An 18,988-nucleotide genomic window follows, 5' to 3' on the forward strand; every position below is an offset into this window, starting at 1 on the left:
TACCTGGACGACATAATAATAGTTTCAAGTACCTTGGAAGAGCATTTTCAGCTATTAGAGATAGTTGCGAACAGGCTAAGAGAAGCTAATTTAACAATTAGTATCGATAAGTCCAAGTTCTGCCAAAAGTCAGTGAGATACCTAGGTTTCATATTAAGCGAAAGTGGCATCTCCACCGACAGCGCAAAAATTGAACCGATTTTAAATTATCCAGCTCCGCAATCTATAAAAGATGTGAGAAGGCTACTTGGATTAGCCGGCTTTTATCAAAGATTTATAAACAACTACAGCCAAATTGCATCCCCTATTTCTGATCTCTTAAAAAAATGCAAAGGGAAATTCCGCTGGACGGAGGACGCTGACAAAGCCCTCCTAATGCTAAAATCTGCACTTACTTCTCCTCCTATTCTATCAAACCCAGAGTTCGATTCACCCTTTTCAATTGAAACAGACAGTTCGGACTTGGCAGTAGGAGCTGTTCTTACGCAAAATATTAAAGGCGAACGCCGATGCATAGCGTACTTCTCAAAAAAGTTATCAGCCACTCAGAGAAGATACAGCGCCACGGAGCGAGAATGTCTTGCAATGCTCATGGCAATAGAACATTTCCGACATTTTGTCGAATGCTCAAAATTCACAATAATTACGGACGCTATGAGTTTGACATTCCTCAAAACAATGTCAATTAATAGTAAAAGTCCTCGAATTGCAAGGTGGGCGATGAAAATACAAGCTTACGACATCGTCTTCGAATACAAAAAAGGAAAAGACAATATTAGTGCAGATGCACTTTCTAGAGCGGTTTGTGTTGTTGCTTATAGCATCTCAGATACTCCTCATGATGAGTTTAAAGAACTTGTTTCCAAACACCCCGATAAGTACAAGGACTTCAAAGTAGTCAACGATAAACTCTATAAATTTGTTACGAACGTCGCAAAGGCCGATGACCCGACATTTAGGTGGAAATATGTCCCCACTAGTGGCGAAAGAGCGAGCATTATCGAAAACATTCACAACTCGGCCCATTTTGGATTCGAAAAAACCTATCAGGCAGTAGCGGAAAGGTTTTATTGGCCCAGAATGAGCGGAGATATCCTTCGATTCTGCAAGGGATGCCTAACTTGTAAACGCTCGAAAACTGATAATGTCCATCCAAATCCCAGTTGCGGTAAACCAAAAATGTGTGATCGTCCCTGGGAAATGGTGTCAGTAGACTTTCTCGGTCCATACACCCGTTCGAAGTCCGGTAACGCATGGGTGCTCGTGGTAACAGATATTTTTTCAAAGTTCACATTAGTCCAAGTCATGCGTCAAGCGAAGACTGCGGCAGTAATGACCTTTTTAGAAAATAATGTATTCTTACTCTTTGGGATACCAGCCGTATTGATTTCCGACAATGGTGCCCAATTCCGCGCCAAAGAGTTCGAGAAGTTCCTAAATAAGTACAATATACAACACTGGAGTTTAGCCTCATACCACCCAAGTCCAAACCCTACAGAACGCGCGAATAGAGTGATCACTTCAGCTATTCGTGCATCACTTATGGACAAAACTCAAAAAGACTGGGATAAAGGAGTCCAACACATAGCATGCGCGATTCGTAACAACGTCCACAATTCAACAGGCTACTCTCCGTACTTTGTAAACTTCGGGAAGAATATGGTCAGCTCCGGTGAAGAATACACTCGCCTCCGAGAAGCAAATGCTGACCTTGATCAGTTTAACCCACCAAAACTCTCAGATGAATTGAAACACTTATATGAAGCAGTTCGAATTAACTTGAAAAAGGCATATAACCGCTACGCCACCAACTATAATCTTAGATCTAATCGAGACATTACTTTTGAGGAAGGGGAAGTGATATTAAAAAAAATTTCTTTCTGTCCGATAAAACCAAGGACTTCACAGCTAAATTAGCACCCAGGTATAGCGAAGCAATTGTTCAAAAAAAAGTAGGAACATGTTGTTATGAACTTAAGGTTCAAGTTACCTTTTTTAAGCATGTGTTAGAATTGAACGCTTGGTAGTATGCGTAAGAAAAATTGTGTTCAGCTTTGCCACCAGATTATCCATTTAAACCTTTTCAAAACTCTAAAAGAAGAATATCAGTCGATTTATTAGGTCATCACGATTCAATTCATGCAAAATACCTGCTGGAAAAACCATCGGCTTAGCTAAATGGTGCTTTTGAAAAAGTGGCTGTGGTTTTTTCATTGCGCAGTTGTGTTGCGTACCCCAGCTCGGTGTGGTAGTGTGATAAAAAATCACAGCCACTTTTTCAAAAGCACCATCCAGCTAAGCCGATGGTTTTTCCAGCAGGTATTTTGCATGAATTGAATCGTGATGGCCTAATAAATCGACTGATATTCTTCTTTTAGAGTTTTGAAAAGGTTTAAATGGATAATCTGGTGGCAAAGCTGAACACAATTTTTCTTACGCATACTACCAAGCCTTGAGGTAACTTGAGCCTTAAAGATACAAAAACAAACAAAACGCTAGGCGTGTATCACGCATCGAAATTAAAGAAACGGTAGAGAGCAGGGAAGATAGAGCAATATCGAAAAACAAACCTCTCCCTGTCACAAACAACCAGCCGTTCAAAAATATAATCAGTCGAGCTATGTATTTCGAAGTCATTAGTAGGTTAACGAAAATAAATAAAGAAAGAAACACCTCCTCGTCAATAGGATTGAGTCGATGGTCAATTGTATACAAACAGCGCAAGGCAACAGTAATTTACCGAGCTATGAACGCCGAAAGTATTAAAGTAGGCTAACAAGATAAAACGATTCATAAAATACCTCATCACTGCAAGATGCAAGATCCAATCAACACACTTGCATCGCAGCATAAAAAAATAACACTCAGTCTAAAAAAATAGGTCAACGAGGTCAATAACCTTTGATGTTCAATGTATTGTTTTTGTCGGTCAGTCTCTTTCAACAAAATATAGTTTTTAAAATCATAGCTAACTTTACACACTCTTCTACATATATTTTGCAGTACTTACCATTCCTTTTTTTTTGCTTAAATAAAACTAAATCACTAAAATCGCCTAAAACGCGTAAACTTCCGCGACCCGATTTTATAAACTACATTAAAATCTGCACACCGATTAAACTTACTTGTATGTATGTGTATTTTGTTTTGATTCCCTTTTTTTTCATGATGGCCGTCTATGTATATTGAACAGGCCCTGTCGGAATATGCTGTTTCGTTCGTTTAGAGATTACAGTAGAGGCTTCATTTAGAGTTTCGTTTCGTATCGGTTATTTGACATAAAAACAATTTCGCAAATCATTTTTGCGGTTAATTTTGAGTATCGTTAGCTTAGGTATCGTTTAGTTTTCAGCAAAATAAACCGTCAAATATCGGTAGTAAGTAGATAGAAATAGAACGTTTGCTATCGCTGATTTTAGGGTAAGGTTAATTAGTATAAATTTAAGCAAAATCAGTCCAAACCGCAATCTATCTACTTGCAACCCTATCAGTTCGAACTTAGAAAAGTTGGTTCACCCGTATTTTAGGTACACACCTAGAAAAAATAGTGTAAATTTACGTCTCCTGACCATGACATATACGAGCATAAAAAATGACTTAGTTTTACGTTTGATTTTAATTTTACATGACGTTTAATTTCGTAAATCATGTAATTTTACTCCACATACAGCGTTTGTTCTGAATGGTAGGAAGTGTAATTTTAAGTCATTGCGCATGTAAAGTATATGTTTCATGTAAAATTAAATGGAACACGGTAATGTTCTGTCATTTCGTAAATTACGGTTTGTTCAATTGTGTCATGTTTGCAATTACGTCAACGATAAAATTCAGATTTTTTTGGTGTGTAGTATTAGTTTTAGTTCTCTCGTTAGATTTGAAGTATGTATTAGTGTCGGTTGGGATTTTCTGAAGCTGTGGAATAGGGACTAGTTTTCTCGAATCAGCCGCCGCGTGCAGTCGCAACTCGGTTATAATGTCCCGTTATCGCTATCGTTACCGTTCCGCGAGCAAAACGTTTCGGTTTCACATCTTCAAAACCCGACTGAAGATGCCGCGAAAAATTTGTTTTGGATATAAGTATTCGCCTAGACGTGAAGAAAACAATCATTTGCGTAGTGCGTTATTATCACTAACAGATTTACCATAATTATTATCGAAAATCTCTTTGCTGTAATCTGCTGTATTGTATTTTGCGCCGATCATAATGTGTGTGTATTTGCATTCGCTGTATTCAAGCGAACATAATTAGTTAACAATCGCAATAATAATGGATGAAACCGAAGATGTGTCGATCAAGTTTTGTGCTTTAGTTCAGAAATGATTAACGATGGTAACTCAAATCAGAGTAAAATTTTAATAAAATTTGCAACCAAATTTTATTAAAATTTTTAAGGCCGATTAAGGGGTATTTGTAACAGTATTTGCAATGTAAGTTCGCGATATTTGCATATCATAATATATGCGTTAGCAGTGAAACGTTACGCCGGTCAATTTTAGTACATGGCTCTTCTAGCCCGGACCACAACCAAAATCGCGAAGCGTTAGATTCATTAAAAATATAATTAATTTTATCTCATCAGATAAGCTCTCATACTCGCTGTAAATCAGTTACAAATTATAATTAGCCAATCAGAACAAGCCATCTGTCGCTAAATACATTCGGATAGCCTTCTTGAGGCATCAATTGATCATGTTATACCTCTTGCATATTAGTCGTCGAGCTAGGCAGTTGTTTCCAAATTTAGTTGGCCACAGAACCAAAGATCTTAAAAAGTGTAAAGTGAAGTAATAAGTAGTCTGAGGACTTGGAAATATTTTTATACTAGTGCGAATTGCTAAAACATAAAAAGCAATTATTGATCGTGATATACGGACGCTACGGCGTCGTCAATTGCGATTATTGCTAATCACGAACCGTAAGCAAAAATTGTAGTGATCTGTAAAACCATGCCTAATTAAATTATTCTGTTTCTAAAAGGCACTACAAGTCGCCGACATATGTAGACTAATTGCAAGATTCATTGTTCGAATCGTTGCAAAGCTATACCAGGTAAAAACAACTAACTAAACTAAAGTGTGGCTTAATAGTAAGTTGTGTATCGTTCGAAGGTGATAACCTTCGATTGAAGGTTTTAATTGCAGACTGAAAAATCGTTCCATCGACTGCATTCGGCACGCTTGTCGAGTACCTCGTGCTTAGTTCCGGGACAGCATCCTTTGGTCACGTGATAGCTACCGGTGGAAAAGTTCGTGCCGGGAAAGACGCCTTCATCGGCGCGCCAACTGACATCGATAATCCAGGTGCAATCCAGCATCAGTTCTTATACCGTTGAGTGCAACCACGAGTCGTCGTCGCCGACGCCGCTATCCGCCAGGCGGTACCGAACGGCAACTAGTTCCTGATAATTTCGCTGGCGTGAACCGCTTGAATCGTGTGCAGTCATTTCCGATACAGTGGTGAGCAGCGAATATAAACCGGCACCTCCCGCTGATGTGAGCCGGTGTCGAACAGCAGCAAGGTGGTAATAGGACCGCTGATTTTCCACGTCGTCGCAGTAGCACCACATCTTCAAGCAGCAGCCATCCAGATTCAACTTGCCATCGTCAACCCGGGTTGCCAGCAACTACAAATAAGGTCAGAGCTCTTTAATATTAATTTTAGGAATTTGCGCGCAAATATTAGGTAGACGAAATTTGTAATACAAACCACAAAAACCAAACCAACCGTAGTGCTAAATACAAACCTTTTCGAACGCCCACACTTAGCTTTTGGATGTGAGCGAAAACTAAAATGCAAGTTTCAGTATAAGTTTAATTCCACTAGATGAACTTTCCATTTCCGACAGTGTATCGATTTTTAGGGAGTTTGAGTTTCGTACCGCGATCGTAAGACCCGCCCTGAGCGAGCTAACCGGGAAGGCATTCACACGCATTTCCGCATCACAATCCTTGCTGGGTTGTGTTGGCGCTTAAGCGGATTTGTTAATGATTTGACTAAACAGTAGGGTTTGGTTGAAGCCGGTCCGCAACGGAAGAGAGTGGCTTTTTTGGCAGTGGAGTATCGTTTCGTTTCGTATCGGTATTTAAGGAATAAAGTTCCACTCTTGAACGTTGCCGATTCTAGTAACAGGTTCCAACGGTTGGCACATTTTTGAGTTACCGTATCGTATCGTATCGTTTCGTATCGTACCGGCCTAACCGTTAGGTTACCATGTCGTTACACAGTCTATATTTCCGGAACCATATAAGCGATCCGTGCGAAATTTTGTAGACATCTGTGAGGATATTATAGCTATCATTTGAGACTAAGTTTGTGAAAATCGGCCCAACCATTTCCGGGAAACTGATGTGAGTTCGTCAATTTTGAAAGATGGCCGCTTTTCCCGGAACCGTTTATGGTGGTCAATGTAGTCAACAAAAGTTTGGTTGACCGTCGGTGACCTAGAACAGCAAATTTAAGTTGTTTGAGAGACATTTTAGCGAAATTTTTACCTTTTTTGCTTTCATCTGAGTATCGGTTTGAATCGCAATTTGCTATGTGATCGCACGCCACAACCCGTAACTCCGGAACCGGAAGTCGGATCGGGATGAAATTAAATATGCAACATTTATGCAACACCTTTCATTTGAGACTAAGTTTGGTTGAATCGGTTTAGCCATCTCCGAAAAACCGATGTGACTGTTATTCTGAATTTGGATACTTCCGCCGGGGCTTCCAGAACCGATGATGGTGGCCAATGTGGCCAAAGAGGCTTTAAATGGATGTTAGTGACCTAATACTACAAATCGAAGCAATTGTGGTTATATTTCGGAAAAATTTTCACCTTTATGCATTCATTGCAGAATTTATTAAAATCGACATTTTCTGCGTGATCGTGCTCACCACCCTGTAATTCCGGAACAGGAAGCAATAGCAGCCTATGGGAACGTTGTATCTCTGATTTGAGACTAAGATTGTCAAAATCGGTTCAGCCATCTCTGAGAAAAATGAGTGACATTTTTGGTCACATACACACACAGACGCACATACACACACATACATACATACATACACACATACATACACATGTACAGACATTTGCCGAACTCGACGAACTGAATCGAATTGTATATGTCACTCGGTCCTCCGGGCCTCCGTTAAAAAGTCGGTTTTCAGAGCAATTGCAATACCTTTCTATTGAGAAAGGCAAAAATCGTCAAAAACTGTAGGTACGTCTAATAACTTATATTACCGTTTTTTATTAAAACCACAATTGCTGACACAAACTTACACAACACGGATCAAAATATTTGCTGCATTCCCACAGTTAGGGGAACATGGGGAGACTTGACCAGGTTTTCAGCTAAAACTGCATAAATCTCTAAAAAAGCTTTCAATCCCTCAAAAGTCATTGAGATACAATGTGCAAAGTTATTGTGCGTCTTCATGATTTTTTGCAGAATTTTTAATTTAATTTTTGAAAACTTACAAAAGTTTTCCTGTGATCATTTTTTTTTGGTCAAGTTCATCCACTTAGGGGAGACTTGACCAAGGCGTGGGGAGACTTGACCAAGAGAAATTTGAAAAATCATGACAAAAAATAATGACATACAACATACTGTAATTATTTTTTTCTATATTGTCGAGATCCTTAGGTAGCAGTAAAAAAATATAAAAGGGTTGCATTTGATAAAATTCGATTTTTTTAATGCATTTCTTTTAAAGAATTAACTATACTGCTTGCATTGTATGTTCACACGTCACGAAATCAGTCCTACTATTGCTAACTTTGTTTACTAATACTAAAATGTAGAGACTTATGTTTGAGGTGGGATTTTTTATGGCGTGATTAACATTAACAGTAGATACTAGAGCGTAATAACTATTAGGAATTTTGTATCTTTCTTCAGCTAATTGTGACACATGGTCAAGTCTCCCCAACATTAGTTATTGCGTTCAATGCCATGCAAATTCTAGTAATAACTATTCCAACGTTCCAATTTATGTAAAATAATTTCACTGCTTCACAAGGATTAAGATAGTATATTAGTACATTAATAGTAATAAGTAGTCGAGTAGATATGTCCATACAAAGTTTGATAAAAAATTACATCATTTATTGCAAATTTATTAATCACGTAATATTTTCTGTAAGGAAAGGATTTTTCATTCCAAACTTTTAAAATTACCTTAAAGGATCGAAACAAGTATAAAAATATTTTCGAAAAAAAAAATAAGAATCGAATAGAAGACGCCATAGCCAAAAATAGAATTTTGCGCTTGGTCAAGTCTCCCCATGTTCCCCTACTCGAAGATTTAGATAATACATATTCAAATTGCTGGAACAATTGTTTATAAACAACAACAGATTGGAATACCTCCTGGGCGAATCAGGAGAAACAAACATTTGAAAAGTTCTTCTTATATCGACTGCATTTGACAGTGTCGATAAAGTAGTTTATTATACATATTCATCATATTTTGACCATAGCATAGCACCACTCGAAAACCATTACTGTACTATTCGAGAAATGGTTTTCGGTAGGCACAATAATTTCGGCAGGCACACCAATCGATCGAAATGGTTTGTGGTGAGGTATGCTTTTTGCGTCACGGTTTGTAAGATTGCAAAAAAACATTGAGACAGTTGAAAGGCTCCAAAAAGGAGGCCCCCACATTGTGTCTTATAGAAATTCGATTTTTCTCGATCGTTCAACGAGGTTTTAAGAAAAAGTAGTCTATCGATTCGTCATCGATTAATTTTATGTTTCAGCTCACATATCGGTGAACACGATATAATACTGTTTTTAGTTGGATTGCATTGTATGTTGACGTTTCGGCCCACATACTATGTACGACTATTTTCTATCTAATATATATTTCTTGCACGAATATACATATTGTTGAGCCTAGGATTTAATACCTGGTTACGTTCAATATAATATTGTGGAAATGTCTATTACATTCTTATTACACTTAAGCATTCATAAGTTCACCACTGTCACGAACCTGATAAGAAACATGCTGACCCACTTGATACAAACAATATTTAATTAGCTTAATCAGCCTGAGTTCAATGTTGCCATATTTTTAAATGCGGAACGGTGGGGAAGGGAAGGTATATAATTAGTGGGAGGGGGACGATGCGTTGGGAACCACCGAACTTATTTTGCTATCCGGCTGGATAAAGGGAATGCAGGTTTGTAGTTGGTTTGAGAGGGAGGGGGTGAGAGGAGGGGCGCGGTAACTGGGGGTCGAACACCGAACTGCATATTATACCTTCCATTTGAGACTACACACCTAGAAAAAATAGTGTAAATTTACGTCTCCTGACCATGACATATACGAGCATCAAAAATGATTTAGTTTTACGTTTGATTTTAATTTTACATGACGTTTAATTTCGAAAATCATGTAATTTTACTCCACATACAGCGTTTGTTCTGAATGGTAGGAAGTGTAATTTTATGTCATTGCGCATGTAAAGTATATGTTTCATGTAAAATTAAATGGAACATGGTAATGTTCGGTCATTTCGTAAATTACGGTTTGTTGAATTGTGTCATGTTTGCAATTACGTCAACGATAAAATTCAGATTTTTTTGGTGTGTAGGTTAATGAAAATTGGTTCAGTCATCGCCGAAATGGCTTTAGTTCTGGAATATGCCCGAAACCCGAACCTTCCGGAATTATCGAACAATGTATTTCAAGAATCTTTGATTTGCCATCGGGTGCCTGCGAATCGAAGTAATTTAAAGTTCATTTCAATAGATTTAAAACCTATGAACTATTACTATTGTACCGGTTTATATGAGAAATTCCTATGTGACCGCAATAACTAACCTGTAACTCCGGAACCAAAATACTGAACTGAATTAAATTCAATAGCAGTCCATGGAAGTATTATATCTATCATTTGGCATCAAGTTTGTAAAAATCGGTTAAGAGTTTGCTGATAGGTGTGACATTACCTCGGGAACATTGTGAGTTCCCCGGGGGCATCAAGATCCGTCATCGATGGCCAATGTAGTCATAGCTATCTTGATTCGTCATTAGTGATCTAGACCCGCAGATCCAAGTAATGTTGAACATATTTGAATATGTATTACATCATTCGGACATAATAGGGTTACCAGTTTATATGGGAATTTGCTGTGTGACCGCACTCTTCAACCCGTAACTCCGAAACCGGAAGTCCGATCAACTAAAAAATCAATAGCGTTTTATGGGAGCGATGTACCGTTCCTTTGAAAATAAATTTGTTCAAATTTGAAATGCGGGGAAACGGGCCATCTTGCGAGAAACTGCACGCAGAGGCCGAAGTGCTTGCTTTGCACTCCAGCAGACGGAAACAACCATCAGACGGGTGGTTTTAAATTCCCTGTCTACAAGAAGGCAACTGTAGGCCAACGGTAATAGAAATAACCCAGATAAATCTGAATCACTGTGATACCGCACAGCAACTGTTGTGGCAGTCTCCGACAGAAACTATGTGCGATGTCGCTTTGATCGCCGAGCCGTGTCAATTCCCCCTGATAACGGTAACTGGGTGGCGGATAGATCGGGAACGGTTGTGATACAAGTTATGGGCCATTCAAAAAGTAGAAGAACACGCAAGAGGGCTTCGTGATCGCCAAAATCAACGGCTTCTTCAAGTGCAGCTGTTACGCTCCTCCAAGGTGGACGTGGAGCAATTTAGCCTAATGCTGGAGCAGTTAACCGAACAGTTGATCGGTCGGAAGACGGTAGTCATTGGTGGTGACTTCAACGCCTGGGCTGTGGAGTGAAACAGTAGAGTAACCAACACAAGGGGGTGTATCCTGCAGGAAGCTCTAGCGAAGTTAGACGTACGATTGTGCAACGAAGGTTCTGTTAACACATTTAGGAGAGACGAAAGGGAGTCTATCATCGACGTCACATTCTGTATTCCTTCATTGACGACGAACGTGGATTGAGAATATGCGAAACGTATACGCATAGTAACCAGCAGGCGATTCGCTATCGTATCGGTCAACGGAGCCCTGCTGTAGCACGGAGAAGAAAGACCGGTGAACGAAAGTGTAAGACGAAAGTCTTCAACAAAGACCTCTTTGTTGAGGCACTCGGCTGAACGGCGGGACCGAGAACGTGGATGCGGCTGACCTAACAAGTAGGGTTATGGCGGCTTGTGACAATGCCACAATGCCGCGAAAACTGGAACCACGCAACAAACGGCATCCAGCTTACTGGTGGAATGAGACGCTTAGTACGCTACGTGCTGCTAGTCACAGAGCCAGAAGGCGGGCTCAGAGAGCAATATCGGAGCCAGATAGAGAAGAGCGCAAGACAGCGTTTCGGGAATCTAGGACCGCTTTAAAACTGGAGATCAGACTTAGCAAGTCAGATTACCGCAAAGAGCTGTGCCGAGAAGTAGACGCCAATCCCTGGCGCGACGCGTACCGAGTCGTGATGGCGAAAATGAAGGGCTCGACGACACCAGCCGAAATGTGCCCGAGAAAGCTGAAGATAATCGTCGAGTCTTTTCCCGGAGCACGACCCAACTATATGGCCACCAACATCGTACGGCGAATAAAAACGAGGAACCACGGACGATCGGCAAGCGACTAACGACGAGCATCGAAGCGCCTTAAATCAAAGAAAGCCCGCGGTCCGGATGGAATAACAAACGTAGTGCTGAAAGCTGCAATCCTGGCATATCCTGACATGTTCAGGATGGTGCTGCAGAAGTGACTAAATGAAGGCAATTGTCCCGAAATATGGAATGTCCAAAAGCTGGTGTTGCTGCTGACGCCAGGGAAGCCACCGGACGATCCGGCCTCGTACAGGCCCATATATCTACACTCGGAAAACTTCTGGAAAGGATCATCCCTTACAGGTTAACGAAAAGGAGCATCGACAGTGGATGCAATTCGGATAGTGCTCGAGAGTGCTGAGAAGGCTCTAAACAGAAACGAAGAGAAGATCGATAATGCGCTGCGGTAATAATAGATGTGAAGAATGCATTCAACAGCGCCAGCTGGGAAGGCATCGCTGCAGCACTGCACATAATGAGGGTTCCCGACCAGATCCTGAAGAGCTACTTCCTGAGCAACTTCCAGAGCAGAGTGCTGCTGTACGAAACGAGCGAAGGGCAGTAATCAATGCGAGTCACAGCGGGCGGTCCTCAGGGCTCCATTTTCGGTCCAACTCTTTAAAACGGCATGGACGATGTGGCTGTCCAGGAAAGTGAAAATCGTGGGTTTCGCGGACGACGTGTCAGTAACGGTGATGGGTGAAACTCTTGAAGAAGTGGAGGTGTCGCTGACGGAAACAATAGACGCGATCGAGAGCTAGATGAACGGGGTCAAGCTGCAAATAGCTCACCACAAGACGGAGGTGTTGTTGGTCAATAACTGCAAAGCGGTTCAGCGGATTCAGATCGCCGTCGGAGTGCACGTGAATGCATCGAGGCGGGTACTGAAGCAATTGAGAGTGATAATCGACGACCGGAAGCTCATTCAACAACTACGTCCACTACGGCTGCGAAAAGTCGGCGAAGGCAACGAACGCTATGGCGAGAATTATGCCAAACGTCGGCAGCCGGAGAAGCATCACGAGACGTCTGCTATCTACTGCTTCGTCATCGATACTCCGATGTAGGGTTCCTGCCTGGAGTGAAGCCCAGAAAACCGAGCGGAACCGTGTAAAGCTGAACAGGACATTCCGGCTGATGGCCGTACGAGTCGCGAGTGCATACAGAACAATATCGTCGGAGGCAGTATGCGTTATCGCCGGAATGATCCCCATCGGCATCAGTCTGGCTGAGGACATGGAATGCTACCAGCGGAGGAATTCACGAAATGCAAGGAGACTGGTCCGAGCGGACTTTTTGGCTAATTAGCAGTAGGAGAGGGACAATGCGGCGAAGGGAAGGAGGACTCACCGACTCATCCCAAATGTGTCAGCTTGGGTGCATAGGAAGCATGTGTACTTCTATTTGACGCAGTTTTTGTCCGCGTACGGATGCTTCCGGAAGTACTTGCATCGGTTTGGACATGCTTCGTCACCCCTTTGCCCGGAGTGTGCGAACGTCCAAGAGACACCGGAACACGTTGTTTTTTAAGGTCCAAATACCATTACGGTGATCGTACAGGCATGGTCACTAAATATGCGGGAAGCTCACCAAGTTGCGGCTCGTAATTTTCCAGGTTGAAGCATGTGAAGTTCAATGATCAGGAATTATGAACCAGCTCAAAAGATATGAATAGATTCACAAATAATACTTCACGAGAAGATATCAATATCGTATTCATATTCTGAACTAACTCACAACCAATTTTACGTCGTATAGTAAGCAATGTTCCTAAATTTATGAACAAAATCACGACTCGGTAATTGGTTGATGAATAATGTTCATAAAGCTGTGAATGATTTACTAATCACATAACGAGGACTGTTGCTGAAGTTCACAAAATGAAATGCATGCAGGCGTTGTGAATCATCGCGAACGGCTCGAGGGTTTATAAGTTAAGGTGTTCGGTCGCGTAAGCGTTTATATGTCAAATAGACGTTTGTATGTACAAATTCGATTTCATACTCGTGTTTCTATTCGCATATTCGCGTGCGTTCTTCGATGATCGGCAATGTCAAAAACAGATTGCGATTTATGCGATTACATTATGCTTTTCACAGTGCGAAATCCTTATTTTAGGAACAATTTTCATAATGATCTTTTAACTATATCGTGATTATTATATTATTATTAGAATATTACAGTTTTTATGCGCACCTGAACCCACTAATTTTCTTGTTCCAAATATCAAATTGACAAAAATGTATTACTAGAAAATATATATGCTTACCCTAATATCACTAATTCGCCATATTTTACGCAACGTTTGTCTGTGTCTGCATCGTTTTCTAGTATTACGGGAGACTCGGTGCCGTCAGTGCTGGAATGAAAAAAAAGAATAGACGAAACATGAGTACGGATGTGGTATAACATTTTTTGGAAAATGTTGCAGTTAATGTCAGTTATAATTCAACAATCAATACGTAGCGTTAGATAGCGCAATTATCATATTTTCTCATTGGTAATTCAACTCAAACCGCTCAGAAGATAGAAACTTAAAATTTCAGAAATACGAGAATTATGAATGTCGCTCGCGACCGAATACGCCTATACCTATAGGATAAGAGGAGAAATGTTAAAATGTTACCTAACGGAAGTTCACCAACTTTGCGATACTTCAATAGGTATTTGATCAAGATGTATAAGGATTCGCAAAAAATGCAAATTAGGTCTCTCAAAAAATGCAGATTAGGTCACCTAATTATACATCAAAGAAAAAATGGAAGTAGGATATACCTACGTGCGGAGAAAACTACAGCTGACGAAACAAACGAAACCATGCAGCAAAACTAATCATTATTTGCGATAAGATTGGAATTGACCACTCCGAACCAACTACCATATAATTTCATCCATTTACGAACAGATTTTTGTTTTGCCCCGCTACAATTTTGTGCCGTTCTGAAGTGATCCGAGCATCGTAGACCAAACAAATAAACTGCGCAAAATTTCAGTACTATCGCTCCGCTCGTAAGCCGGACACCAGAAATGGCAACTTGTGTAATTGAACCACTTATCGTGTTATCTTCTATTTATGCCGTAATCGCAGCTTTCTTGATGCACATTTCGCAAAACACGGCGGTACTGTGGGACAATGCAATGCCGTGACGGATTGTGTCCGTTGTCTCGCATATCTTAATTTAGCCAACAGTTTGCGCGACTGTTGCCGGCAGTCTCCGTTGTAGGGCAGTTGTGTATCGTAAAATGAGGTCTTGGAACACATTTCAAAAATACCGTACTTCTAGGCTAAACATTCGGCACGCCCGCTGTAGCCTACAAGCCTGCGAAGAGTGTTTGTCACGAGTACAAACCTTCCCACGGGCAGATGCGCGTTGATAAATTGCATTCAGCAGTTTTATGCTACCCATAAATATGAAGTCCCATCCAGACAACATCGCTGCGAAAGGTGGTTTGTTGTGACGTCGAAAGAGGAAGGTGAAATGTACACAACACAAGCGGGTCCACTTATAAAAATACGTTCGTCATGTGCAAGGTTCTTCGAAGATCTCTCAAGTGCCATGTTCCCACAGTGGGTACAAATTAGCAAATTCAAAAAACGGAATCCATCGACAACATTATTTTTCAAATTTGAATAATTTGATCAGCTTATAATTAATGACGTACATATTCGATCCGGCATTGTTTGAAGAAAAATAAAAAGCCATAACAATGAAACGAATCACTATAAGAACTATAGTCGTCGATTTGCACCCACTGTGCAACGATGAGTGTCTGCGCTGCTGCGTTGGTTGGCCAGGTGCTTTCCAGGTAAAACGCCACTTTTACTGCTGGTCCCGCTTGCTGCTGCTGCTGCTGCTCTGCTGCTGGCTCCATCGATTCTTTCCTATACTGACAATGCCGCCTGCGGTAGAGGAAACCTATAGTGCTCGTCTGTGTGTGGCGGAACTATTTTGCGGTCGTTAAACCCCTCCACTCGCAAAAGGCCCCCACACGGGCAGCTCACCGGGAACCGTTAGTTTAGAATCGCACACCGAGTGGAAATGACCGACGAGTAATGTAATGTTCTTCCGGGTACGAAATCGGGTATGTTGTTGCATGTTAGTTTTTTTTGTGTATTGGGACATTCTCAACTTATTGCGTTCTCAAAAGAACATCTTTTCAATATACCGTGTGGGTATGTTATACACGCAACTTGGCGACAACTTGAGGGATAGAAACACCTAGAAACAAATATCAACGCAGTTTATTTACCAGCTCTGTGAGGATTCCTTATCAATCCTTGCAATTCGGACGCAAGAAATCAGCTCGATTTTGGAATTGTATTGGTGGTCAAAATGAAGGTTTCATAAGATCCTTCATAAGAAAAAAAATCTAAATCGTTTTTGATTTCAATATAATTTCAAGGCTTCCTCGTAATAAATTTTGGACATTCCGATGGAAAACCATAGCCATTTGTTAATTCTGTCATTTTTCCTTCATCTTGGCAGCTTTCCACATCAAACTATAACACTGTTGTTCAGTTTCCTCTTGACAGTTACAACAATATTATTTTCTGGGCGAAAGTTAGAACGATTAGATGGACTTATGCCTTGTTATAGGAAATTCGACAAGTGGTCGCGTTATCACTGAAGTGCCTCCCGATTATAATGGCAACAGACAAATCTGTCCGCGATTGTATTTATTTATTTACATATTTATTTGTCTTTGGTAGATACCGTACAGATTAAAATTCTATTGTTTCTATTGTATTAAAATGTTCTAGCTTATAACTAGATTTAGAAGTATGAAGATCGTACAGTAGAGATGTTCGTTGAATTTGCCACAACATCTGACTGTCAGATTATTCTGGCCATAAGCTGTAGGGACAGTCAACATTGGTCGACACACATCGAAAATGAACATTCTTTGCAGGAAAGCGCGACGAAACTCCAGCGTTGGCAAATCTAGCAACATGCACCTATTATTATACGGCGGGACGAACGGATAGGGTCGTTCCATGACAGTCTTCTTAGAGCGAAACGCACAAAGTTTCATTGAACGCGCTACAACCGGTTGCGCTGATGTGGTCGGCGAAACGAAGTTTTCTGTCGAATAACACCCGCAAACCGCAGATAGAATCAACCCTGTCGATGACACAGGTTTCAAGGATATATTCGTAACGCCATAGAACTGCCTAGCGTCCAAAAATTATCACCTTACATTTATCGACGTTGATCTGCATGCCATTTAGCGAGCACCCCTCCTCAATATTGACTATATCCGTTGGGACTAATCGTTGGTATCCGATTCCGCGAGTTCGAAGATAACACGACCAAGGGGTTTTGGAATCCTACTCCTTCTCAACCGACGGCAGAAACAACGAAGTCAGCAAAGTAATGCCTGCTCGCCACATGCTGCTAGTGGCCAAATAAGTCAAGTTTCAAACCGACACTTCATCGGCACAACTTTGCCTCGCCTGCCCACTCAAGCCGCCAATTCCAATCCTAAGTCGGATGCCAATTCCAATTGTAAGTCGGACAGTTTCTTGTCCGTCTATTATCAAAATGTTCGAGGAATGAGAACAAAAACTAAAGACTTCCTCTTGCACGGTGTCTTTTTTTAACAACTTTATGCAAAAAAAATCAGCATCTCTGAAACTTCAGGATATGAAAGAATGGGCTTTCGCCTTTCATTTGAAACTAAAATCAAAATAATCCGTCGGGGGGTCTAGAGCAACTTTTTTTTTGAAGTTTTTTTTCGTGAAAATATAGATTTTACAATGGAACTAGTTCATATTTCTGCCCCTAGATGGTGCTTTAGACATTCGAACAACACTAAAAGTGAGATTCTGCTAGATTATTTAAATGTCTACAACTTTGCTTCCAACTGAAAACCGATTTGAAATTATCCCGAAAAGTAGTTTAATATTCTAACGAATTCTAAGTCTAAACTAGTTTCACAGAAGACCTAGTGGTTTGTCAATTCACAAGCACTTTTTTATTTGCCAAGTAGTTGTGTTTAGTTCAATAGTGAATTCAGCGGAATTTGAGAGCTTGGAAAGTCTTATCTTTTAACTGAAAATTATAATTCCCTGATACAGGGAACCATTCATATTTTTGGGATGATAAGTTTTAGATAAGTTTTGACCAAACTAGTATGATATTAATATGCTTTTTCATGATGGTAAGTGATTCCTCCCGCAGAAACAGCTTTTTCAATTAGGTATGCCTTCTTTTTCATTTTTTCGATTGTTCTCAGGGATGACTGATAACTATTCTTACTTGAATCTCCTACTCTGTTAGCATCTTCGTATAAAATTGACTTGGCCTGAACTTCAACCTTTATATTTGAACAAACTCAATGAAACTTTTAACGCACCATAGCAATATTTCGCGGATTTCATTGCAACGCTTGGTTAAAAACGCTGATTACCTGTTTTCAAAATTAACTCAATGTGACAAACAATGAACAAAAAACTTTGAGTTTTTGGATCAAGATAATTTTTTTGGGATATATTCGAGGACTTCTATGTTTATAAGGTTATTGTTGTACTCAAATCATATTTTGTTTTCAAAAGTAATACATATCGCATAATCTAGGATCAATTTAGCAACGATATCTCGCATAATTGATAGGAAATGGCCGTAAAATCCAACTTCCACAATATGCTTTGCGGAGAAAATTTGAATAAATCATTTCACACTAACCACTAATTTGGACAGTTATTGTTGTGGTTTGCGTTAAATTAGAAACGGTGTGTCCCAACATTTCGTCTTGAACGGAATTATAATAGCTGAGTTAAGCGATCATAACCTAAATTATACGACGTATGGTCCTTTCTAAAACACCCGTGTAACAAAACATAAATGTAAGCAAACCCTTGTAACTAAGCAATACCTTCCGATGAATGGTAGTCCCTTCGAACCTATCGGGAAAAATTACAAACCAAAAGCACAAATAGTTATCTGGCTCTGTCAAACATCCTAATTGTCAGACGTTCAATTAGAATTGTCAATGTAATGAATCCCGTCTAATATTTTCATGGCACTAAACCCAATTATTTTTTGGTAATGTAATAAGTGCGAGAAAACATATTTCCAAACCACTAGGCCTCGTGTGAAAACTATCTTAGATACAACTTTGTTAAAATCTTAAACAACTTTTCCGGATGATTTCAGATCAATTTTTAGTGGTCAACAAACTTGTAGACAATTAAATTTTCTATCAAATTCTCACTTTTAATGTTGTTCGAATGTATAAAGCACCATCTAGGGACAGAAATATGAACTATCTCCAGTAGTAAAACCTATATTGATACGAAAAAATTTCAAAAAAAAAAGTTGCTCTGGACCCCCCGACGGATTATTTTGATCTTAGTTTCAAATGAAAGGGGAAAGCCCATTCTTTCATATTCCGAAGTTTCAGAGATGCTGAATTTTTTTGCATAAAATTGTTCT

At 40.1% G+C, this 18,988-nt stretch overlaps 1 protein-coding gene across 1 annotated transcript in view; it reads right to left on the minus strand.

Annotated features, from left to right (window-relative positions):
* The window catches only part of LOC131677637 (protein pellino), a 177,737-nt gene that overhangs the window by 75,895 nt on the left and 82,854 nt on the right, over positions 1 to 18,988 (minus strand). The window contains exon 2 of the mRNA XM_058957533.1: positions 13,822 to 13,911. Coding sequence (XP_058813516.1) covers positions 13,822 to 13,911 — 90 coding nt within the window. The remainder of the gene's footprint in view (positions 1 to 13,821; positions 13,912 to 18,988) is intronic.

This window comes from Topomyia yanbarensis, chromosome 1, assembly GCF_030247195.1.
Source record: "Topomyia yanbarensis strain Yona2022 chromosome 1, ASM3024719v1, whole genome shotgun sequence".
Classification (NCBI taxonomy): domain Eukaryota; kingdom Metazoa; phylum Arthropoda; class Insecta; order Diptera; family Culicidae; genus Topomyia; species Topomyia yanbarensis.